The following is a 24,678-nucleotide window of genomic DNA, read 5'->3' on the forward strand; positions in this document are numbered from 1 at the left end:
TGTCCTGATCGGGTTGTGCTCTTGCCTACTGACTCTCCAGCTGATCACGCCGCACGCCATCCGGGTCCAGACGCCACCCAGGCACATCCCCGGGGTCGTCGAGGTCACTTTGTCTTACAAGTCTAAACAGTTCTGCAAAGGCACACCAGGACGGTTCATTTACACAGGTAAGTCATGTGTGCACGTATACAAGCACGCCTCTGCATGCTCGCTCGCTCGCTCTCTCTCTCTCCGTGCACACGCGCATGTGTGCGTTTCAGTTCATTCTCAGGCCAGACAGTGTTGCACTAATGACTGCAGATTAGTCAACATTAATGACCCGCTCTCCTTACAATGCTGCCATAATCAGAGGCTCGTTAAGAGCAGCTACAATTAAACAGTCTGCTCTTTATGGCGCTCCATACTGAAACTATTAGGGAAATCATCCAGAACACCCAGTTTACAAACACACACACACACACACACACACACACACACTCAAGATTGTTGGCTGTGAATTAATGTTTTCCTTCGAGATTTACCAAAAGAGGAAGGTAGGAAAAGGTGTGTGTGTGTGTGTGTGTTAGTGTGTGTGTGTGTGTGTGTGGTGTGTGTGTGTGTGTGTGCGTGCGTGTGTGTGTGTGTGTGTGTGTGTGTGTGTGTACACATACATGTGGAAATGGATGGAGGTGATGTGATGTCTGGTATTGATCCGCTTTACATGGCTCCATCACCATAATGATGATGTCATTCACACGAGAAAGATGGGAAAAATTGTTTTTTTGTGTAAATTCTTTGGGGTATGAGACATTTAATGACCCAATCCAAGAAAGATAAAAGTGAGGATTTAAACCTGATCAATACAGAAGAATAAAGAGACTTGTGTTAAATTGTGACTTTTAGTCACGCTGTCAAATACAGCTTAATATATGCCTGAAGGAAATTGCTTTTTTTTGCGATCTTAAACCTGGATTCCAGCAGCCACAGGTATCAAGTAGATTTAACCTGTTCTGTGAAATACAGTGGAAAAATAACAGAGCTTGTCGTCAAAGATAACTTATTCAGTCCAAGCCTGAAGCAATAATCAGCTTTGAGAATGCCAAAAACCTTAAAAATTTTCAACAAAATGGCCAAATAACGCCGCAGTAAAGGCATTTTCCATCTATTACAGCCATTACGGCACGAGTGTGTTTTTGTTTGAAGTGTGTTTTCTGACGTTTAAGACCGTGAGTCTGTCTGATGCCGAGAGTTTGCAGCTCCTTTGTAGAGAGAAAGAAAGAAAGCCGTTCGGCCTCCTTCAGTCAAAACATCTTTGGTCCGGCCCCGAGGCCAGCCAGCGTGTAACTGGTCCGTCTGCTGTCTCACTGCATGTCCTATTGGGTGCAGATGACCCGCCGTGACCTCTTGATTGGCTGATGGCTTCAACGTGTGTCCCAGGAAATATGATCCGCTGCTGCGGCGGCCTGACCCCGTCTCAAGGTTGACGTCTCTTTGGAAGTCGCCGGTGAGAGGTCACGGCGGTGAAAGCTGATTGGTTCCTGCGGTTTCTCTGTGCAGCGCGCTGCGGTTGCCTCTGGGTGCGAGGACCCGGCAATTAAGAGCGCTCAGGAGCCCCCACGAGGCCCTCGATCGCACACAACTTAAACACACACACGCACAGTGACGCTTGCGGAGGGTCATGTCTTACACAACTTCCCACACACACTTTTCAAATGGGGACAGGAGTTGAAAGTAGTTGTAAATCAGAAAGATATGAGGAAAAGATGGCTGGTTGTCTGGTAGACAGATGGCTTACACACACATGTGCCCGTGCGTGCACACACACACACACACACACACTCAGGTTCCGCATGACGGCTTCATCAGCCTGCTGGGAAAAATTAACATTCTCGACATCACACACTTCTATGAACATGCAAATGTACAAAGTGACAATCAATGCATTTTCACACGTCTTTCAGTTGCACGTGCACGTGCGTGTCCTGTGCACGTGCAACTGATTTATTATCAGTGCGACCGCTTCATGTTTACATTTGACTTTTTGCAAGTCTCTGCAGAAGGGTCAGAGTTTTATACTTCGCAGACACTGAAACAGAGAACGAGGGAAAGTGAAATATCGAAGAGACAGATGGATGAACAGACACATAAAAAGAGAGAGACAGAACGGCGGACTCTAAAATCCAGATTGTAAAGTATTGATCCGGTCATAAGTGGATCACACATATACTGATACACACATGCAGATACACACATGTAGAGAGTCACAAAGGAGAGGGGGGGTGGAGAAAGAGATCTCATCTCATAAGGGGAAGAGTGAAGCAATAATTCAGTGGTATTGAACTGCTGGCTGGCCAGAGAATCGATCTCACCACACCTCCCTCTTCCCTGTCCTTTCCCCTGCTACATTCAACCCCCCCCCCCACCCCCACCCCTTCCATTACCCACTTTTTCCATCTTTGCACGGCTTAAACACAGCCAAAAGATGTCTGGAAAAATGTCACCACTTTAGAATAAATGCACAAAAGAAATCCAAGACATATAGTTACAACGTGAACACGTTCCCCTGCCCTTTTTTTTTGCCCCTGCCCCCCCTCCTTCTTTTCTCCGGCCTCCCTCCACTGCTCACATTTTATTGTGAAACAGGAGTAGATGGTCTTTCCTCATGAAACTTCTATGAGTATTGATCGGCGGGCGGCTCTGCACTCTGACCGGGACTGGAGGAGGAGTGATGTACTGGAGAATGGAAGGGTAAAAGTAGCAGAAGGTGCAGTTCAGGAGGAGGGGAGATCCAAAGTGGGGTGCTGAGATGACTGGGTGGGTGCTGGGGGGGTAGGAGGGATACATGCAGAGATGCTTTTAATGGGAAGGAGGATCATGAAAATAAGATTTAAGAGATTTAATGATTCATATGTAGTTTTAATGACAGGACGCATTGTTTACCAGCGCACTTAGAGTCGGGCCCCACTTTCTCTTAATGTGTGTTATTTAAACACAATCAGGTGGATTTTACTGTTTAAAAGCTGTGAAATTTGAGTCTTTAATTTATTGAAACTGCTGAAGAAACATGACCTTATTACTTAAACACATGTGCTCAAAAGAAAAGAAAGAAAATCACACACCAGTGGATGATTTAGGAAACATGCTTTTCTATTAATAACCGTTCAGTTGGGGATAGGGAAACTGCGCATGTGTTCCATGAGCTGGTGCTGTTTGAACGTCTCCAGAGATGTACAGAGCGTGGCAGTTAATTCTGACAGTTGATATTCCACCGACTGTTAAACAGATTTTTTTTTCTTTTCTTTTCTTTTTGCAGCCGTAACTTCTTTTTTTCTTGAAGGATGTATGAACACATGCTCTCACTCGCTCCAGCGCCAACAATGGAACAACATCGCTCATCTCTGTTCCCACCGGTCAGCCTCCATCCTGTTAATAGATCATAATTTCCCCCACATTTAACGGCGCTTAGACATCTGCTATCTTTGCCGTCCGCAATTTACGCTGCAAACAAATTGATTGGCGTTGGGTTTAACTGAAAACAGAGACTCCAGAATGATGTGATAATGCAACAGACACACACGCTCACACATGCACATGCACGGTGTTAAAAGAAACAAGCGAAAGAACACACACGCTAAGAGTCAGCTGTAAGTAATCAACGCTGGAAGTGGAAAGTACCAAATATCACTCCAGCTGCAAACCTCACACATATCACACCCATGCAGTAACTTTAGGAAGGGAGTGGGGAGGTTAGACCCCGGTTTACGTCATACCTTTATTATCAAAATAGTCATATTCAAGACCGTCTTTGTTTAATACCATAAAAACAGAAGTGCCGAGATGTTTCAACAAACATTATTTGTCCTCATAAATTGCTCTGGAGAGAAGTTTTATTGATTTTTTATCAAAAGCGGGGAACTAATTGAACTGAAGTTGTAATAAAATCCTGCTTAGACACCAAACTGTTATATTTTCACTGCTGTGAAGCAGAAATGCTGAAATTGGGTTGAATATACAACTTTACAGGAAGTGGAGCAGTGTAAGGGCCCGGGTGGTTTACTGATCTGATTGCGAGTGATCCATGGGATCATGACAGTGCAGGTCGTCCATCAACCCCCCCACATGGGAGGACCAGAAGATTGGCCTGTGTCTGCCGTTCACGTGTGCAGAGTCGGGTAGGACGCCAGCGGAGTGGCAGGTGCAACAGGTTAAATCTTTAGACTGGAAAACCTGCTGCCGCTGCCCTCTTTTTTATTTATTTATTTTTGATCAAAGCTGCATCCTGAAGCAATAAAATCGGATGGAATCCAGCCAGCTGAAATCAATAAGGCAGGAAGGAGGGTGAAGTGTTGGAAATGATGTGCAGGCGCTCTGCTTGTTTTGGATTTCGTTAAGAGGGAAGGGAGGCGAGGAAGTGTGGAAGGGTGTGTGTTTTACAGGACGTGACACCTTCTGACTTCAACGATTTGCTTATATCGGGAAAAAAGACGAGCAGGGAGGCTGATGGGAAATCTTTCTAACCGAAGTCAAACAGGGCTGCTACACTCATGTGACATTGCAGCTCTGATGAAAAGTTCTGAAAACAGCTACCAAATCAATTTAGATCTTAAGGGTTAGCTCTTTGTGACAAGCCTCCAAACAGTTATCGGGAGCCTGCAGTTTCTCTTTTGTTCACTGTAGGTTCGAGGAACAAAATAAGCTGTTTCGCAAAATCCATTATGTTGGTAATCCCTGGTGGGAGTGGGATTTTTATTCTCACATTTTTCTTCATTCCTCCTTTCTGTCTCTGTCTTTTGCAGCACTGAATGAGCCAACGATCGACTACGGTTTCCAGAGGCTCCAGAAGGTCATCCCGCGGCACCCTGGAGACCCTGAGAGGCTGCCAAAGGTAGAGAAGCTATTCCAGTTGTAACCGATACCGTAGCTGGACAATAAAGCCAGCGAACCAGTGTTCTGCGTCTTGCTTGAAACTGACAGATTATTGTAGCTCTTGAGATCAAGCCTGCAACCTCTCAGTTAAGCTGCACAGGGTTGTTCTCCAATCAAACAGCAAACACACAAAAATGCACTCACTGGTTCAAAACGCTAAAATCCCTTCTTGTTTACATTTTTTCTTCTTTTTTTTTGCTGTGTTTGTGTTATTTTTATACTTCTGAGCAGAAAGTGTGTTGTCGATTCTCTTGTGGGTTGCATTTTTGCTTCCCAGTGAACTTAACCCTGGTAACAGTGGGAGTGTTTGAGTCTTCTCCACAACAGTATCAGATTATTTCCTTATCAGTTGCAGATCAAGCAGAACATTTTGGAACAGCAGATGTCAACAATTAACACCAGGCGATTAGCTCAGCTTTGAATCCAAACTGTGATCCTGTGATTCTTCTCAGAGGCCACCATGTGCCGATGAGTGCCAACAGCCCCGCTCCTGCGTGTGTCACCCACTGTACAATTAAGCACCATTGTTTGACTTGTATTATTGATCAGAATTGGCCGTCTCCTCACCCGCCGTGTTCCTTTCTACTGTTTGACTCGTGTTTCGCTTGTTTACAGTAACTCAGCCAAAGAGGGCACGTGATGTTATTGTATTTCTCTCATTCCCATGGATAATGCTAATTATAGGCAGCACACTGTAATGCAAGATATTTCTAGGTAGAGTGAAATGCAGGAGCAGTGAGCTGATTGCGAATTGAAGCCACAGAACCTGGGTGGGATAGTCAGCTGGAACCAGTTCCTGGAGAAAGAAAGACTTGACGTGTCAAGTTTGCCAATGAAAGAAACCAACTTTCTTGTTTTACCAGGCCTGTATCACCTCTATAAAGTCACGCAGAGTTTTTTTATCACCACCTGCTGGCCTGGCATGCTTATTACAATAAGGTGGAATTATTTTTGTAGCTAAGTAATTTTTGTTTCTTTATTTTTTTCACTTTGACATGATGCTGTGAGGATGGAAGAAGGAAAAAAATGATAGCTGAAGACAAACAGACAGACAGACAGACAGACAGACAGACAGACAGACAGACAGACAGACAGACAGACAGACAGACAGACAACAGACAGACAGACAGACAGACAGACAGGCAGGCAGGCAGCAGGCAGGCAGGCAGGCAGACAGACAGACAGACGGGGCAGTCGAGTATATGAGAGGATTAAAGTGGACAGCCAGATCTATAATTGTTCAGTGAACATTGAGAGGATTTCCCTCTTCCTCTCTCTCTCTCTCTCTCTCCTCTCTCTCTCTCTCTCTCTCACACACACACACACACACAGACACACACACGCACACACACACTCCCATTCTGGATTCACCTGCCAGTTTGTGTCACTGTGATCTGTCCAGCGTTCATCCATACGTGCACATACAGCCTGAAAGCTGGCTGTGTAGTTTCTAACTGGTTGAGTTTACATGGAATTCTGGGACTTGTGGGAAATCAGGGACTTTTCTGTTGTTATTTTTCCCAACAGAGGACTCCAGCTGTTTCATGCCCCAGTTCCACACTCCCAGACTTCTCAACCTCTCCCTCTGACCACAGTTACTCATTTATATTTAACATCCCAACTCTATATGTACTAAATCCCGGGCTCCTAAATCATTCAGCAGCAGCTCAAACCAACAAATATGGACAAATATTATATCTTTGCACTTTGATTAAATGGGGTTTAGTCTCACACACACACGTGCACACGCACACACACACTTTTAGGCTAATGTAGAGGCTTCCTCTGGTGACTCACGCTGTCACTATCAGACTCATTTTAATGATGTCATACATGGTGCTAAGGGCGTGTCATTGGCGTCACCAGTATGAGTAATCCTTGTGAATCAGAAACGTGATGCTCTCTTTCCTAATATGTTTCCGTATCTCTCATTCAGAAGCAAAAACACATCAGTATTCAGCCAGTCAAGAAAAAGTCACATCTGGAATAACGGCGCTCCCCTTCGGATGTACGCGCACACCTGCCACTGCCGCGCTGTAAATAGTCCGTGCGTGTTCGCAGTCGGGGGCCACACAGCTCTGAGCCTTCGTGTAAAGTATGACATCATCCCCGTCCAAGGTGTGACCCCGCATGTACAGGATCCCTAATGGGACATTAGAAGCAGATCAAGCGGATAATGTATCAACACGAGGGAGGAATAAGTCATGTATGTGTCTCACACGCACATATATGGAACCCTGTGGATACTCGGCTCAGCATTTACTGGTCTGTGCTTGTGTGTGTAGTGTGTGTGTGTGTGTGTGTGTGTGTGTGTGTGGCTATCACATTAGTGGTGCTTCAGACAGTTAAAGCCCGCCGACATCCTGTCTTATCCCGTTCCTCCGTCGACTCATCTGTCTTTCCTTTCACTCATCCTCTTATCTGTTTGTGTGTCAGTGTTTTACAGATGCAGACAAAATGAGATCACACTAAAATAGTTTTCAAATCTGGGCGATGAGTAAATCGATCAAATCAAGCGGAAAAGTATTTTAAAAAGTGACAACGTCTCGGCGACCGGATGACGGATGAGTCCGCGTCGGGATTATATTCCATAAATATTTGACAGCCAATGAAGCCAACGTGCGGTGATCAAATCCGCCGAGGCAAACGTTGCAGTTTAAAGCCTTTTGCAGCAATTACAGGAATCAAATAAAACAGCGTCCATCTCTGGTTTAAGACAGAACTGTTTCAGTGGCGCTGCTGTCACTCACTTGTCACATTTCATCACTGCCTGGAAGGTCAGTTTCAGCATAACCCAACAATTTACATAAAAAAAACACGTCCTGACATTTAGGTCTGAAAGGATCTAAATATAATCTCAAATTAATATAAATAAACCCAAATCCTGCTTTGTTAAAGGTTTCGGCCCTCTCACCAAACCATCTATTTGATAGAAATGTAAATCTAAACAGCAGCAACCCTGACAATAATGTCTAAAATCCACATTAATTTCACCAAACTACACCTTATTCTTTCATAACAGGAAGGTAATCCCTCCAATAATGCTTTCTAATTCACAAATGCAACATGGGGGGATTAATTAGCTGATGCGCGTCGCTTCCCGTCTAAATACAAAGAGCTGTAAACGGGCAAAGTATTCAAAGCGCATTGATCCCGACAGTCAAACTCTGAGTGAAGCCTGCAGACCTGATAATAACGACGTTACCAGAGGATCATCTTCCCTTCCCGTCTATCAGCAACAGCCTTACTGGAACTTCCAGGATCATGTTTCCGCACGTGTGTGTGTGTTCAGCTCACAAGTGTAATAATGAGAGGTTAACGCAGAGGCAGACCGGCTATGATAATGTGCAGAAGATTGAATTTAGCCCCACGGACAGGCGCACTAAAACTGCTGACTGGCTCTGCAACCTCTCATATCTTCGCACACTAGCGCTGATGGAGAGGCAATATGTTCCGCCGGGCACAAACTCACATGTGAGCCAGCCGTAAGTGTGTGTGTAGACCGGTGTGTGTGTGTCACACAAGTGTACAGGTTAATACCGTGAAGCGAAGAGTAATTTTCTCTCTGTCGCCGGGTGGCCTCACGCTGGGAAAATGACAACACATTAACTGTTAAACAAGACACCTTTGGACCCCCGGGGTGGAGGCAGGAGGGAGGAAGGATGGGCTGAGGAGGAGAGGAGCAACAATAGATGGTGGGGGTAGAGGAAAAAAGGTGAAAATGGAAGCAGCAGAGGACGAGGGGGTGGATGTTAACGCATTAAATACTGCAGCAACACAGCAGAGGAGATAAAAATGGGAACAGAGAACTTTATTAGCCCACAATGGAGAGTTTTAGACATAATGGAGTCAAGAAGTACCCGGTTTGTGGATCACTGTGGTCTAATTTGAATGCGATGTACAGCGAAGCCACTTGAAATTCATTTTTGTCTATACTTTAAATACCTTTCGCACGAGAATGTCATTTGGATATACGCTGGGAAAGTGCATTAAAGCACTTGGCAACAGATAATCAGCCTTTAAAAGCTGCAAGGAGCAATTTATTCATCGTGAATCGATGATGAAGCGGCTGACGCGTGCGGCGAAGGAGACGCTACATGCGTGGCTTTGAGAACCCGCTTTTCAGTCGGATTTCTTCAGTTCAAACTGTGTAAATGTCTTCACGTGCAGCTACAGCCAACATCTGGGGATTGTTGAGCAAGATGCAAAGAGTCTAAATCTGTATTTCTCTCTGTGGCGCAGGAGGTTATTTTGAAGAGAGCAGCAGATCTGGTAGAGGCCCTCTATGGTTTACCACATAACAACCAGGTAAGTTCTCTCTCTCCCGCTCTCTCTCTACCCCTCTCTGTCTCTCTCCCTCTCTCTCCTGGGGCTGGGGTCTGTCCAGTGTTTTTCAAGACTTTGGTCAGATGAAAAAAACGAATTATCAGCAGCTACTCACGTGCACGTGTTGTCTGCGCAGGAGATAATCCTGAAGCGCGCGGCCGACATTGCAGAAGCGCTCTACAGCGTTCCGAGAGGACACACCCAACTCTCTGGCTCCACCCACAGCAGCATGATGGGCGTGAACTCTTTCACCGGGCAGCTGTCCGTCAATGTCTCGGAACCCACGCAGGGCAATCAAGGTAGGGTGGTGTCCAGATTGGATATTTTGATGGGTGTGACAAAAACACAATACATTTTTCTGTCATGTGTTCTACAGGTTTCGTGCGCAGCAGCAGCAGCGTGTCGCCTCACGGTTACGCCCCCAGCACCACGCCACAGCAGACCAGTTACAGCTCAGTTACCAGCACCATGAACGGCTACGCTAACAACGCCGGCATGACAAACCTGGGAGGCTCGCCCACTTTCCTCAACGGCTCCGCAGCCAACTCGCCTTATGCCAGTAAGTGTGCACGTGTCCCATTCACTGTTTAAAAAGACTGGCAACGAAAGCCACCCCCCCCCCCCCACATTGAAAACATCCAGATTTCCACTCAGGTGGAGTCTCTCCCATCGACAGGTGCCCCTGTGTATGATTAGCATATGATCAAGTGTTGGTTTTTCTGATATGAGTGGGTTTCATTTATTTTAGTGACTTGCAATAAAAAGGGGATAAAATTGTCAAGACAACTGATCCCTGCTGAGGATTAAGATGGGCGGGTGTACGGCCAGGAACCCGACACCGCCACGGCTTCAAGCTGCTCTGAATGACATAATCGCAGCAAGATGACGGCGCTCCGCTCTCAGAATTTGTTCTTTTTTTTTTTCTCGCACAAGGACATTACACGATGTGTCGTGCGTCTTTATATCAGTGTGCACTCCACACACAAACTCCACCCATAACGAGTTGTTTCAAAATGCAGTTTAAGCAGCGACGGGTTTAATTGCAGCCGCAGACATGTTCTACCTTCAAACCTGTGGACATGAAGTGAACGTCTCCGAGCTGCCAAGCGGAGGATCCCTCGTGGGGCTTTGTGGCTCAGTGTCTTCAAAGACAATCAGCGGCTCCCAGCGCCATTATCTCCATCCCTCACGGCCTTTCATCTGACAGCCACGCCTCTTTTAACTCTCCGCTGCTTAATTGCAAATCTTCCGTTTTAGCAAGCAAGGCTAAAATATGAGGAAAACAACCCACTTATGTGCTCTGCCCCTTTTCTCAATGGAGGTGTAACACAGGGAACTTCAAAGGAAAACACGGCCAACTCGAATGCGAGTTTGAAAGGATTTTAGCGCGTTGGTAGCGAACTGATAATGAAGGGTGAATTTTCACTCCTCCCCAGTTGTCCCATCCAGCCCAACCATGGCCTCCTCCACTTCGCTTCCCTCCAACTGCTCCTCTTCCTCTGGCGTGTTCTCCTTTTCTCCGGCCAACATGGTGTCGGCGGCAGTTAAGCAGAAGTCGGCCTTCGCTCCGGTGGTCAGGCCTTCGTCATCTCCTCCGCCCTCCTGCACCAGTGCCAACGGCCTACAAGGTAAATAGCGACGACAGTGAGTGTGAAGATGCCGACTTTAGACATTACCTGTCCGGCAAATTCTCTTGAACCGTTCTACTGAAAACTGAAAATCGATAAGTACCCAAACACTAGGGGGCGACGGTGTCCCATCTCATTGCCGATGATATGAAAAGAAGAAGAGTTTGACTTCCATTCTTTTAATGGAATCTGGCAGTCGTTAAACTGTCACAGGTTCATCAGTGTTATTTGTAAGCGGTTAATCCAAATTTCCATCAGATTAGCATCTGGTTGCAACACATCAGCAATTAGCAAACTTCTCTAAAGTTGGTTTGTACAGAGAATATTTAAGCTTTGTAATCACAGGGATCTGATCTTCGCTCATGATGATACAAGCGTCGCAGTCGGTCACATGTATTTATTGCGTAACCTGAGATTCCTCTTCAACGTGGGCAACAATTCATGGAAAATTTAAACTTTCCATTTTAACTTTTATAAACAGTTTATGAAAAAAAAGTAAATCCCCTTTTCATGCTCTCAATTATGTCTTTTCTCTCAAATTCCCTTCTTTTCTTTTCCTGTGATCTTCTACCTTTTCTCTCTCTCTCTCTCTCTCTCTCTCTCTCCCCGTTGTGTCTCTGCCTCTCTCTACCAGATCAAACATTTGTGGACTCTAGCAAGTACTCAACAGCCAGCTCTCTACAAGGCTTGGCCTTCACCTGAAGTATGTTCCTCAACTGTCTCTTCCCTCACATCTGCGGACTAATCGTCACTTCCACCTCCATGAAGCTCATCTTTTTTTTATGATTCCATTTTCTCATCACACTTCTTGCTCTTGTGCTCATCCTGCATCTGCACTCTGTCTCATCTCCGCCACTTTCCCCGCGTTTCCCAACGTCACCCCTTTGTTTATCTGTGTATAATCGGGCTTAATGTTTGTGTGTGTGTTTACTTGTGTGTGTCTGGAAAGAGAGAGAGAGAAAGAGAGAGAGAGTATGTGTGGGGGTGTGGGAACTTGAAGCTCAGGCTCAAAGCGCAGCTGAAATAAACACATCCCACTTAGAGCAACAGTATACACACACACCCACACACATCACACACTAGTTGTAATAACAGCTGCTTGACTTTTTTGACAGTTTACAGAGGCATAATGTCGTCTGTGTGTGTGTGTGTGTGTGTGTGTGAATACTTACGATCCAGAAGTGGATGGAGGCTCAAATCAAAGTGATGCATTTTTCTAGGATTCCATCATGTTGGTGCGGAGTTGTAATCATTTAATCATGTCTTGAACGCGTTTGCTCACCATGAAATATAAAACTTTTGCTTTAATCACTTTTGGGCCGGGCTCCGTCCCTCACATGTTGACACCCATCCCAGGGGTTTAAATACAGCACAAGCCATGATGCAATCGCTCTCTCACACACAGAAACACTCCGGAAAATTCCCACGCAGAACGTGTGCACGCGCGTGTGTTTGTGTGCGCCTTCGTCTGTGTGTGTGAGTGTGTGTGTGTGTGTGTGTGCGGCATCACGCAGAGCCAAGTGAGATGATGTGTTCCTGCTAAGATTTATTCCTCTATTGATGTTCTAAAATGTCGCTGCAGTCACACAGCCGCACACATGGGAAACATATTAGGGTTTTTACGACACTGGAAATATTTGGCCATATTTACAAAGATGTCTCTCTTCTCTCCTTCTTTTCTCCACCTTGCAGCAATCCCAGGAATGATCGTCCCACCCATGTAAAGATGTGTGTATCCGTGTGTGTTTGAGAGAGAGAGAGAGAGAGAGAGAGAGAGATGAAGCAAGCACACCCGCGCCGATCCTCCTGGAGGTTTCCAGTGCGGGTCGAAGACTCCGGTCGGGGGCGGGAGCCGCTGTCCCACTCTGAAGGAACAAACCTAACTCAGGCCCTTTCTAACACAAAAGCAAACAAAAATTTTGAGACTTTTTTGTGAGGAAATAAGTTGTTAAACTTTGTACACCTTGATGCTTTTATAGGAGAACGGCCACGCCTACACTTGTGACTCTCCCTGGACACAGGAAGTGTATTTATTTTGGAGAGTTGTGGTTTTTTTGTTTGTTTGTTTTTTAAATCTTGAGTGATTGTTGCTTTGTCTGTTTGTTGTTGTTTTTTTGGTGTGTGTGTAACAGTTAACTGTGTGATTACCATCTTCTAAATGTTTGTGACATGAAGGGAAACTTTATTTATGAAATTTGGTCATTATTGAAGGAATATAATGTGAAGAATGCCTGATAGTGAGGATGAGGTCACAGTTTATGGCGAGGCTGCAGCATTCAAACACATCTCCACGTCTGTTTGCCAAATTTCTGAGTCACTCACGAGGCGTTCAGGTGCTCTCCAGTATGTTTTCAGCCAACAAAAGGTGTGATTTAACGGTAAATTCAATTATCCAGCACACTAAAAGAAATGGGTCCTTACTGTGCCAGACTAGAGGGAGAAATCCTGATTTCTTGGTGCCAACATGAGCCTGAGTGTCAAGGATTCGACCCAACAAATCTGCCTGTTCGTCATCCGCACGAGGCCAGGTTCTGCCACAGCCGCCTGTGAAAGGGGGAACGGGCTTAATGCCATCTGCCATTTTCATGTTTCCATTTCTGTGGTTTGCTGTGTTGTTTTTGCTGTGATTAGGATGGCCAACCACGCCGGGTCTCCCGCTCACTGAAGCGATGGGGCTGCCAACATGCACCGAAATGATCGGATGGTGTGTCTTAAATGCTGCACTGCAAAGAATGTCAAGCTATTAAATCTTAAGTATTATGTGAAAATACCTGCTACTGAGGTAAAGTTCTTTATTATTGTTTAATTGGCTTCATTTTGTTCATTTGCAACCCATTTTGCACCACTTTGAATTTTCATGCTTCTTATAAATAAAATCCTCTTTTTTTTTGCATAGCACGACCATTGAAATGTCTTAAAACTCAAAAGAACAACAAGAGAAGCTGAAGTCACTTAACCTTCAGCTCACTGTGGACCCCCGTCAGTGTCTTTTTATTGTATTTTACCTAAAACATTGAAGTCTTATGTCACGTCGTGATGCGTGTGTGTGTGGGTGGGTGGGTGGGTGTGTATGCGTGTCCATCTCTATTCATTGGTATTCAGGTTGGTGGTTGATGACACATTAGCACAATTGGAAAATATATTTTCCTGGGATCTTAAAAGCATCGTGTGTATGATTTAAATCCCTTTTTTGACTAATATCACCCCACCTAAAGGGGCCTCACATTAATGGACGATTAGAAATGTTTCTAGATACTAATTCAATAAGGTAAACAAACAAAAAACATGACAATTTGAGGATCCACTCCTCGTTTTTGTCGCAACAAATCGATTTTATTGTTCTCACGACATATTTTATTGTCTACCCATTGAAAAAAACACATCATGATTCTTTTCAATCTATCACATTTATTGTCTCAGTGTAGTGTTCCTTAATTTTACTGTGTTTAATGAAGGCGGAAAGAAAATCGTAGGAAAATGTTGCCCAATTAAAGCTGTTAATTCTCTTATCTTCAAATTAATTTGACCTTCCTATTTATTTGACCTTAAACATGGGTCTGAAGACCACTCCTCTGTTTGTGTCTACATGTCAGAGTGCCTGCAAGTGAGTCTAAGTAGATGTTTGCTTTTCTTTCTTTTTTTAAAAAAAATTGAAGTAAAAATGTGATGTTTCAAAGCTAAAAGTGTTTTCTGATAGTACATATATAAATACGTGTACAGGAATGAGTCGGTAGGTTTGGTTCAGTGAGGAACGGCCTGAAGCTTCTGTCTAACATTAATGCGGACTCGTCTGTCGCACTGATGACATCACACGCCGTGATCAGCAGTGTGGGAGGGGGAGCGAGGTCAGAGGAAACTACTGTAAAGATGATAATGTTGCTTTTTTATTATTATTTTTGACTTTGAAGTGTACATTAACTTTTTGACTCACTATATTTAATTAAAGTTCTTTCTTCTCTGTGATGACGTGGTTTTGGCTTTGTCGCGTGTCGCTGAAACTACAGAAACAGATCAGGAAAGATGAAAAATATCAAAGGAAGATGCAGCTGTGTGGTTTCCAAAAGGTTTCTTGTGTGGAAGTTGTGTTAGAGGCACCTATAGAGGTTCAGGATAACCAATGTGTAGGTTACAGAGAACCAATGATTCATATGTAATAAATGGAACTAATGGAGGACCGGTTCCGTTTGCAATCTGATCCGTTTGTCTTCCTACAATAGAGAAGACGAATCCGGATACATCAAAGCAATCAAACCACATGAAAGCAGAAGAGGTGGAGAAGGTTTGCACTCATTCAAAAAATATAGATTTACTATGAGGGGGTAATAAAATTAACGAATGCCACATGATAGGATGATACGCAGCAGCAACCATTAATCTCGCGTCAAATTAGACTTGGGAGTGCAAATAAAAGGGAGAGAGGAAGGGAGAGAGGTCATTCTGGGTCAAAGTCTTACACAATATGGTGCACAAACTCACATGGGGAAGAAAATATTCTTTTCATCATTTAACTGTCCTTTGACGCATCAAACTGTCTTATTCTCCAACAATTCCCACGTTCAGCAAAGCTACCAGACCTGCCAACGATGTGGTCAAGATACACTCCCCTTTGTGTGTGTGTGTGTGTGTGTGTGTGTGTGTGTGTGTGTGTGTGTGTGTGTGTGTGTCGGGGGATCATAAACAATACAAATTCTCTTGTGAAAGCAGTTTCAGTAATGAGACAGATGGGCCCTGCCTGAAGTTAGCTATCAGCACAACCACAGGCAATGTGTGTGTGTGTGTGTGTGTGTGTGTGTGTGGTGTGTGTGTGTGTGTGTGTGTGTGTGTGTGTGTGTGTGTGTGTGTGTGTGTGGGTGAGAGTGTGATGTTATTCTATTCCTAGCCTGCAGGCTTAATCAAAGAGAAGCCACAGATGTCTTATTGACACCAATTAGTTTGTGTCTCATGACACACAAACACACGCACACACACGGACACGCACACACACACACACACACACACTCAAACACACATCTGCCACCCCGTTTCAGACTTAATGTGAATTGTATTTATTTATGTCCTGTTATCAATGAATTCAGGGTGGTAGTCAATTGCTTGAGCGCTCGTTTCATTCACAATTGTGTGTGTGTGTGTGTGTGTGTGTGTGTGTGTGTGTGTGTTGTGTGTGTGTGTGTGTGTATTTGTGAGGCAGAGCAATAGAGAGGGGGCGGGGGGAATGGAGAGAGAGAAAGATAATACGAAGGCTGACGAGACAGGACTGAAGACGTCCATTAGCTAATGGATCCCTCCTCTCTCATTTTTCTCTCTTCTTTTATTCCTCTCTCTCCATTATCACATCACACTCCCGGTGCACTTAACCCCAGCAGGAGGAATCTCTCTCTATCTCTCTAGCTCTCTCTCTCTCTCAAATAAAGCTTCACATATTAAGATTTAGAGTATTTGTTTAGTTTTACAGCAACAAAAACACATGTGCACGGTTTATTGTTTCACTTGTATCTAGCTCAGATTTGATTATTGAAGGGGGGGGCAAAAGAATTTAAGTTGAAATTAAAATGTTTAGTTTAGGTCATAACGTGAGACATGTGAGACTTTTACAAACCTGCACATTGTTTTTCATATTGACAAGTCAACATAAAAATATGAATCATGTTTCATTTATCAAAATGAACTTAATCATCTTTGCGGAGCTGCTACAGTTTTAGCTTGTAAGCATCCAGTCTTCCATCTGTCTTGATAAAATAATCTATTCCTGAGTTTATATGAGACCAGAGGGAGAGTTTGTTGTCTCCCCTATTTGTGTTTGTGTTCTTCTCCAAACACGTGTGGGTCAGAACTCCTCTTTCCATCGCCCAAAAAATACAAAAACAAAGTGATGGATGGAAACTAAAAAAGAGGAAGACATGATGACAGTCAATGGCAAGATAATATATGATTTAACAATTAACACATAAAAACAATGAAATGTGTGTGTGTGTGTGTGTGTGTGTGGTGTGTGTGTGTGTGTGTGTGTGTGTGTGTGTGTGTGAATGAGCATCGCTAAAGCTGTAAGTGGCATGACACTCCTCATTGTTGCCACTCTAAAACCACTTGTAACCCTCTTTCTCTCTCTCTCTCTCTCTCTCTCTCACACACACTCTCTCTCTCACACACACACACACACACACACGCACACACACACACACACACAAACCCACTCACTTAAGTGGAGGTTTTGAAATTGATCTGGGACTTGGAAAGAATACTCCAAACAATTATCCTTCTCCTCAGCACCTCGTAATCCATTTCATATGAATAAAGTCACATCTGCCTTTTTTCTATTTCCCAATCTGACTCCTTCCATCCACCTCTCCCTTCTCCTCCTCCACTTTCATTACACGTTCTCACCTCCCTTTTCTCCTCCCCCCCTCACAGGTGATGGGATCTTTCCCTCGGGCCCTCGGACAGAATGTGACAGTACAGTAATCTCTGTCTGTGACTGATGGAAGGATGAAGCCTGTCAGAGTGTAACCACTCGGGCCACCAAATATGTCCAAATTTAGATATAAATGGAAAACATCCCAACGTCAAACAGGTTTCACCCGAATCTACTCCTCAAATACAGATTATTATGATGGAGTTTTGCAAATTTACAGGAGTCATGTTTTTGAACCACTTAAATTTTGTTCAATTTTGTTGTGTTATCAAGTATACAGTTAAATAAACATTAAAAACTAAAAGCTAATGTACTGCCAGCTTTTTCCCCGGATTTCGCTTAAATTCAATGAGCTTTATATTCATTTAAAATCCAGGAACTATGACATCATGCCTGACGACGCTATTACTTCATCGCTCACTGCCAGGAAGTGGTTGTTATCATGCCCAGAATCCTGTGAGAGATGATGAGATGATGGATGCTGATGTCAGCGGGTTGATCACCTTTAAAAATAAACACACAAAACCTTCGGAAAGGTTGGTTTACCTGATGACACCACTGTGTATGTCAGCACTTTATGCCTTTGTTTTTAGTCTGTCTGGCTTTTAAAGGACAAGTATGCAGGACACCGAAGGAAAATTCTGTTCTCAGCACTGAATCTGAGAACAGCAGAAGGAATGATGACCCCAGGATTCAGTTCTTTTCTTTCATGTTGCTCATGATCTGGTTCTCTCCTTCCTTAGTTTTGTCTTTCCTTTCCCTCTCGTCCTCCTCACTGTCCTGATTGTCCCGATCGCCGCCACCTGTCCTCCCACACCTGCACCTCGTTGTCCCCCCATAAAAGCTGCCCTCTTCCTCCTGTCTGTTGGATCACCTGCCTTCAGTCTGTGTCTGTATCTTTTTTCCTAGCGTTCCTGATGCTCATTCCTCCTCCTCCTCCTCCTCCTCCTCCTCCTCCTCCTGTTTTGCAGTTGTTGGCAGCTCTTACTTGTTGGCTGCATAAAAGAGGAGATGTCAAAGTCAAAAAAGTCACCATTGCCCGCTTCTGCTCACCTTCCAGAACCGTTCGGATTAATCCAGCAACTTCAGGCTGTAAATCTGCCAAACTGCAGGGAGCTCTGGAGGTACGCAGCAGGTCAGATCGCACCACGAGAGAGAGGACGGCAGAATGATGATGGCTACAGATCTCTAGAAGGAGGGTTTGAGGTTAAATCCGCATCTAGGAGAGCAGACACATATCGTACCTGCTGGATGTAAAACTAAAAGTGAGCGGGTCAGAGGGTGAATGTGGGGCCGGTGTTACCTGTAGGTAGATGCAGAGAGAGAGAGAGAGGGAGCCCTTTCATAAAGCCAGCATTGATTTTACCTGGAGCACCACTTAAGCTGCAAGATCTCAGTGCAGCGTGAATCTGACCTGTTGCATTTCTCACAGTTTCTCACAGCTCCGGGTGGAAAATCCCCCCCACACCAGTGCCAAATTAGACCAAAAGTGATCGTGTCAGAAAGAGGGGAATGTGAAATGAAAGATTGGATGGGGGCACAGCTGACCAAAAATAGCTACTTTGTGTTGAACCTATAGACCGGGATGGGGGGAGATCATGAAACCTGGCTTTTCTGAAGACTGAAGCTGTTTATGTGGCCATTTGGCATCGTTATCCATGTTTGGTCACAGCGATGAGGGCCTTCACTCCTCCTCACATTCAAATTTATTTACCAACCGGGAACAGTGAGGAAAACCAAGCTACCCTGACACGGCTGGCTGACCCGCCTGGCCCAAACTTTCAGATGCTTACTTGGGAAAAAAATGCTTTTCCTGCTGCCGGAAAACATAAATCCCGTCAGTTACTGCCTCCTCGTATCGTTTTATCGCTGATTTGCAGCCCAATATCGAGTGATTAGAATAGCAGATGTAGCTCGCCCTCGGACCGCATTAAATCACCGCGGTGTTATTTCAGTCACCAATAACAAGTCAGAAAACAGACATAAATTTACAAGAAATGTGTACGGCTTTAACCTCCGAGGCCGGAGCTCACTGGCCCATAATCCTCGCCATCTCTCACAGTGTTGCTGTTGATCTGGAGCCAACTGAATAATGCCCCTGCCAGTGTTTGTGCTTAACTTAAGCCATGATTTTGACTAATTTGTGAGGATTTGAGCAGAGGGAGCTCTCTCTCTTTCTCTCTCTCACACACACAAACGCACACACACCTCCAGTGTTTTCAGTTGCTGCACTGATCCCCAGCGCAGCCTTCTAAAGCTCTCCGCTGCCAGCCGCGTCTTCAGGCAGGAGGTCTGAAGCCTCCGCCGACCCCCTCAGTGACTCCTGGGAGCCTTTTTCAGAGAACTGTGGTTTGAGCGCGCAACACCCGAGCACTGTGCTCGATTTGATCTCCTGCCGCTGTAAACATCGAAGCGCGTCACCGGGGATCAAACAGTTATCAATAGTTCATCAGCTTTCATGCTCTTTGACCCCTCCACACACAGAACGGTGGCGTAACAAGCCCCGCTGCCTCTTTCTAATGCAAAAATATGTCTAGAGACATACATTTTAATTTGTTTTCACAGCAGAGCTGCAGTGGGAAAAAAGAACACTGAGCTGGTCTGACGGAGAAGAAAGGGTCCTTTTTACTTATGTTTATCATAAGTATCAATGCATTACAGGAAGTTTTGCGAGGAGTAGAGGGGAATTCTTCCTTTTTTTTCATCCAGTTTGTGGCGGTCAGCAACTGTCAACTGCGACAGGATAAAAAAGAAACCCAGAGATAGGCCAAAGTTGGCAAAAGAGCGTCTTTATTGGTGTGTCTATCAAATGAGCCCTGTTTTACTGGGAATTTATGTGTGTTTATGGGCTTTATGTGTGTATTACAGACCACACATGCAGGAATTTAGCCTCTGCATCCTGATTTGGGGTCAAAGGTCAAGCACATCAGTAACCTTGTGTGAAATCAATTTGAAATAATGAAGACTTTTCATCTAAGACGGATTCTCAACTACTCAACAGGTAAAGTCGCCAGGCGAAATGACCTCCGCGTGACCTGTGACTGTTTCTGTTGGACCCTAAAGTGTTCTGCTTGTATCCTGTCACGTCTCCTGGGAGGAGATAGGATGTCTTCTGAATTTATGGATAAACTGCCTTACAGCGACCAGGGGGGCGTTTTTCTGCCAAGCAAAGGAAAATGTTATCTGCTCTTCATTTTTGCACTTGCCACCATTTAAAATGTGGCAAAAAAACACATGTGGGGGAAACACATAAATTGTTGGTGATGCATGAGTTATTGAACGTCCATTGCACATTTTACGGCTGAATACACTTCAGTTAATTCACCTCCTGAACTGGCCCCCTACACACACACACAGACACACGCACACACACACACGCACACACACACACACATACACATAAATCTCTGTGTAAAATATGTGAGTGCTGCAGTGTAGGTTCACACAATCACACACTGTGGGCTGTTTTTCTAAGGCCTGTTTATATTAAAGATGTTGGATCCTGAAACTCACTGGATGCTTTTATGAATGCTGGAAACAACCGGACTGCTGATATGATTACACCGACAGGCAAGCAGAGGAAGGCTCAAGCATTCCCATATGGAAGCCATTATCCCCTTTCTGTGTCACTCCCCCCCAACACACACACATCCATCCACGTCCCACACCACCCATCAACTGTTCTCCAACTTTTTCATTCTTATAATGGTTCTGTGAATTTTTGTTCTTCTGAATTTCTCACCCTCTCACACGTTTATGAACAGCTGTGTGCCTGACCCAAACTTTTGTGTGTGTGTGTGTGTGTTCTTGCTACATATTTAGCACCCAAATCCACATTCATAGGGCTGTTTGTGGGTTAAGACCTGGGAAAGGAGAATGATCATGTCTATGAACGTCCTCACAAAGATGGAAATACAATGGTTTGTGTGTGTTTGTATCTTTCCACAAGCCCCCTCCACCCATCAATCCACTCCCAAATGACATCAGAAATGAGAACAGGACATGACTGACAGAGGCTGAAAGACAGAGAGAGGGGAGAGGAAGAAAAGGGAAGAGTGGAGGAGAGGCTGGGGAAGAGAGAGAAAGGAAGAAAGAGAGAGAGAGAGCTTTCACACCCTACAGTGCATGCTGTCATGCCACAATCATCTCTGGCTAAACAGATTTTATTTAACTCTCTCAAACCTCTCTCTCACTCTTCAACCTTCTCTCTCTCTCTCACACACACACACACACACACAGTTCCCTCCTGCTTGAGAGCAGTCGAGTTTCCAAACATTGCATCAAATTCCCAGAAATATGACAACAGAAACCTGAGCCAGAGCTGCTGGGCTGCAGCTGACCTCCCTCCTGAGTGCCGGTCCCAAAACGCCCTTTTACCTGAACTCTGATCGTAAGTGCGCCTGAACTCTTCAACATCACAATCTCAAGCTCACAGAAAGATCGATTTTATCCTTTACGAGCCTGGAAATTAACCACAGAGTGCGCGTGCTTCAAAGCTAAACGTAGCCTTGCAGCTAAAGGCCTTTAAATCCGAGAGCTGTATAGTTGCAGAGTGGCACAAAAACGACACTTTATTTCTCTTTGCAACTCACTTCAGTTTTCAGCTGCTTTGTTATCGCGCTGCCGAACGCGTTGGTGGCCTCTCGCCACCACCCGGCAGGCATCTGCGTTCATCCACAAAGCTCTAAAAACATCACGAGCTCAGCAAAAACAGCAAACAGACAAGAGTCGCTAAGAGGTGGATTCTCCTCCAGGCGAGCGGCGCAAGGCCGGTCCGCCTCGTCCTGACCACATGGACCCTGCCTGCGTGTCAGTCTGAACATGTCAGCCGTTCAGACTGTTTTCCAAATCACAGCAGCATATTTACAGCAGCAAAGAAAGTCGTCTAAATAAGGAATATTATGAAGATCAGCACCACATCCACGGGGGTTAAAAGGGCTTTTGTTTGCGTCCTTCTGTGCTTTTGTTTCCAGCTAGCAGCACCGGTTTAGGTTTTAAAAAATGATTCGATGACAGCTTGATCTGCTCTTGCTGGATTTCGCTAACTTGAAGGGATCAAATAATCACACTGAGTCTCGTTTGTGGCTCCCAGAGACGCTCTGGGCTGATTGCACGAGTCGGCCAACATAGCAAAGCAATGAAGAGGACTCAGTTCAAACATTCATTCAAACGTTTTCATATTTTAATTTTTCTAGACCTCTTGGGTGTGGTGAAGAATTAGGAAATGCAGTTGGAGGGGGGGGGGGGTGTTAATAGCACCTTTTGCAGCAGAAATTGGGACAGTTCTGCTGTACAGGCAAGTAAAATGTGATAAATGCGATGTGATTTCTTTTTTTTCCTTCAAAAAAAGAAAAATACACACTGGTCTGTCCATCTCCCATGAATAGAACAAACCAGGGCCCATTTAGGAAAACTTTCACATTTGCAACACAATAGTCTGAGGTCTACCACACATCGCCTCCAGAGAGGAGCGCGAGGTAAAGAGAAACAGGCTCCGAGGGCAGAGATGTGGGCAGCGGAAAACAAAGGCCGAGACAGAAATCAAATCACTCTTGGCAGAGCCGGAGGACTCTTCTGGCCTGTAGGTGTTCCCGGACTCTTGCGTTGTTTTGCTCCTGTGGTTTCCAGCTCCACGCTGGGTTCTCTGGTTTAGAACTGATGTGTTGTTCTATATTGAAACGACGGGCGAGACAAGGCGGCCGGGAGAATGCGGCCCCCCCCAAAAAAGGAAAAAGACCTAAAGAATGTGCAGAATGAATGTGAGGCGGTTTTAGCTCCGTTTTGATCCGTTCGATCGCGCACGTGAAGAGGGGTGGGTCTTCCCCCCACCCTGGGGTGTGATTGGTGCTCAGCTGTCTCTGTTGATGGATGGAAGGAGGCTGTCCGGTGGTTTGTTGCAGGGTCGATCCGTCACTCACCTGTCTCGCCGCTTAGCTGGAAAATAGTTTAAATTCCAAAATTAAGACTTTCCAGTCTGCTCCGCGGAGTTGCTGCGCTCTTTTTTCGCACCAGCCCTGCTAAAGTGGTGTCCCTGCATGTCTTGTGGCGTACCAGAGAGAAACACTGACCCATTACAATGTTGAAACAATTTGACCACATAATATCTTAAAAATACCTCTGAATTACTTCATCTGCCAGATGAAAATGACGGAATTACAGTCGTCTTTTCAGACAAAACCCTTTTTTTTTTAAACCTTTGGGACACTTACAGTTCTTTTACATGTATTTACATGTGACGGCGAGCTCCTGCTGGCACCTTTGCTCAAGCGTCTCACAAACACAAGCATCCAGAGGTCAAACCACTGATCGGCCCCCCGATGTTCGCCATGACATAAAACACAGGAGTCCTTCATGGCCTGGATTAAGGGAGACATCTTTCACACCTTAATTGTGATGCTTTAAACACCCTTTTGTCACAAACTGTAGGAAATGGCAGCTCCACGATGCAGACGCAGACGCGTACCACCCTGGGCGACAGCCTTAACCCCAAAAACCTTTGGCTTGCCTCCTTCCTTCACCCCTTCAACCTCGTACCCAGTGCCCCCCTCTTGTCCTGTTCAATATATGTCGTAAGCTAGCGCTGTGCTGGTGGTGGTCCAGCGGAAACACACACACACCCACCCACACACACACACACTAATCCCAGTTTCTGTGAACCATGTGGAAGCTATTGCTGTATAATCTGCTGTAATTGTGTTTTATTTGAAAGAGAGCTGTTTTACATTATCTACTTCATTACCGTGTGTGCCTGCGTGCCTGCAAGAGTGTGTGTGTGTGTGTGTGTGTGTGCGTGTGTGTGTGTGTGTGTGTGTGTGTGTGTGTGTGTTAGACTTTGGCTAAGTTTACGCAGCTCAGAAAGCAAAAACTCAAGTGTGAAATAGCACCACTCAAACATCTCAAATTCCACTGAGAGATGTGTACGCTGCATTTAAGAACAATATCCTAAATGCACGCGTGTGTTGGCCGTGCACGCCATTGTGCTGCTCGTTTGTTCAGACCAGGACACGCACACATACGCACAGCTTGCACAACCGTACACACAGATTGCATAATTGCACATAATAAACTGGGGGCTGCGAGCAGTCTGGACATAAATCTAGCATGTATGTAAGCCCACAGACCTCACTTGTTTACATGTAAACCATCAGAAATGAGCCATGTAAGACACCGCCTGGTGCAGGAGGTCACCACGAGGGGTTTAAATCAACCACAGCAACATGGAAATTCAACACAGGCCCTGATTTCAAAACAATTAGTGGATTTAATGCTGCATTTGTCAAATGCTGTGTAGCGTTTAGCGACTTGCTGTGCCACGGCGCCGGTAGCGATGGGAAAAGCGCACACATGAGCTCTGTCTTTACGTATCGGGGGGTCAGAGGTGATTAAGGTAAATAAACAATGTGTCGTGTC

The 24,678-nt window shown here is 45.0% G+C and overlaps 1 protein-coding gene across 2 annotated transcripts in view; it reads left to right on the plus strand.

Annotated features, from left to right (window-relative positions):
• LOC130537550 (transcription factor COE1-A-like) overlaps positions 1–14,822 on the plus strand; it is a 55,927-nt gene extending 41,105 nt beyond the window's left edge. Inside the window, exons 10-17 of one of the 2 annotated variants that reach the window (XM_057054453.1) lie at positions 41–167; positions 4,776–4,864; positions 9,148–9,213; positions 9,368–9,530; positions 9,608–9,790; positions 10,668–10,859; positions 11,494–11,562; positions 12,552–12,700. In XM_057054453.1, the coding sequence (XP_056910433.1) occupies positions 41–167; positions 4,776–4,864; positions 9,148–9,213; positions 9,368–9,530; positions 9,608–9,790; positions 10,668–10,859; positions 11,494–11,561 (888 nt within the window). In that variant the 3' untranslated portion in view covers position 11,562; positions 12,552–12,700. Of the gene's footprint in view, positions 1–40; positions 168–4,775; positions 4,865–9,147; positions 9,214–9,367; positions 9,531–9,607; positions 9,791–10,667; positions 10,860–11,493; positions 11,563–12,551 lie in introns of both variants that reach the window. The other variant, XM_057054454.1, reaches the window with a different exon arrangement.
• Positions 14,823–24,678: the final 9,856 nt, after the last annotated feature.

The sequence above is a fragment of the Takifugu flavidus genome, chromosome 14 (genome assembly GCF_003711565.1).
Source record: "Takifugu flavidus isolate HTHZ2018 chromosome 14, ASM371156v2, whole genome shotgun sequence".
NCBI lineage: Eukaryota > Metazoa > Chordata > Actinopteri > Tetraodontiformes > Tetraodontidae > Takifugu > Takifugu flavidus.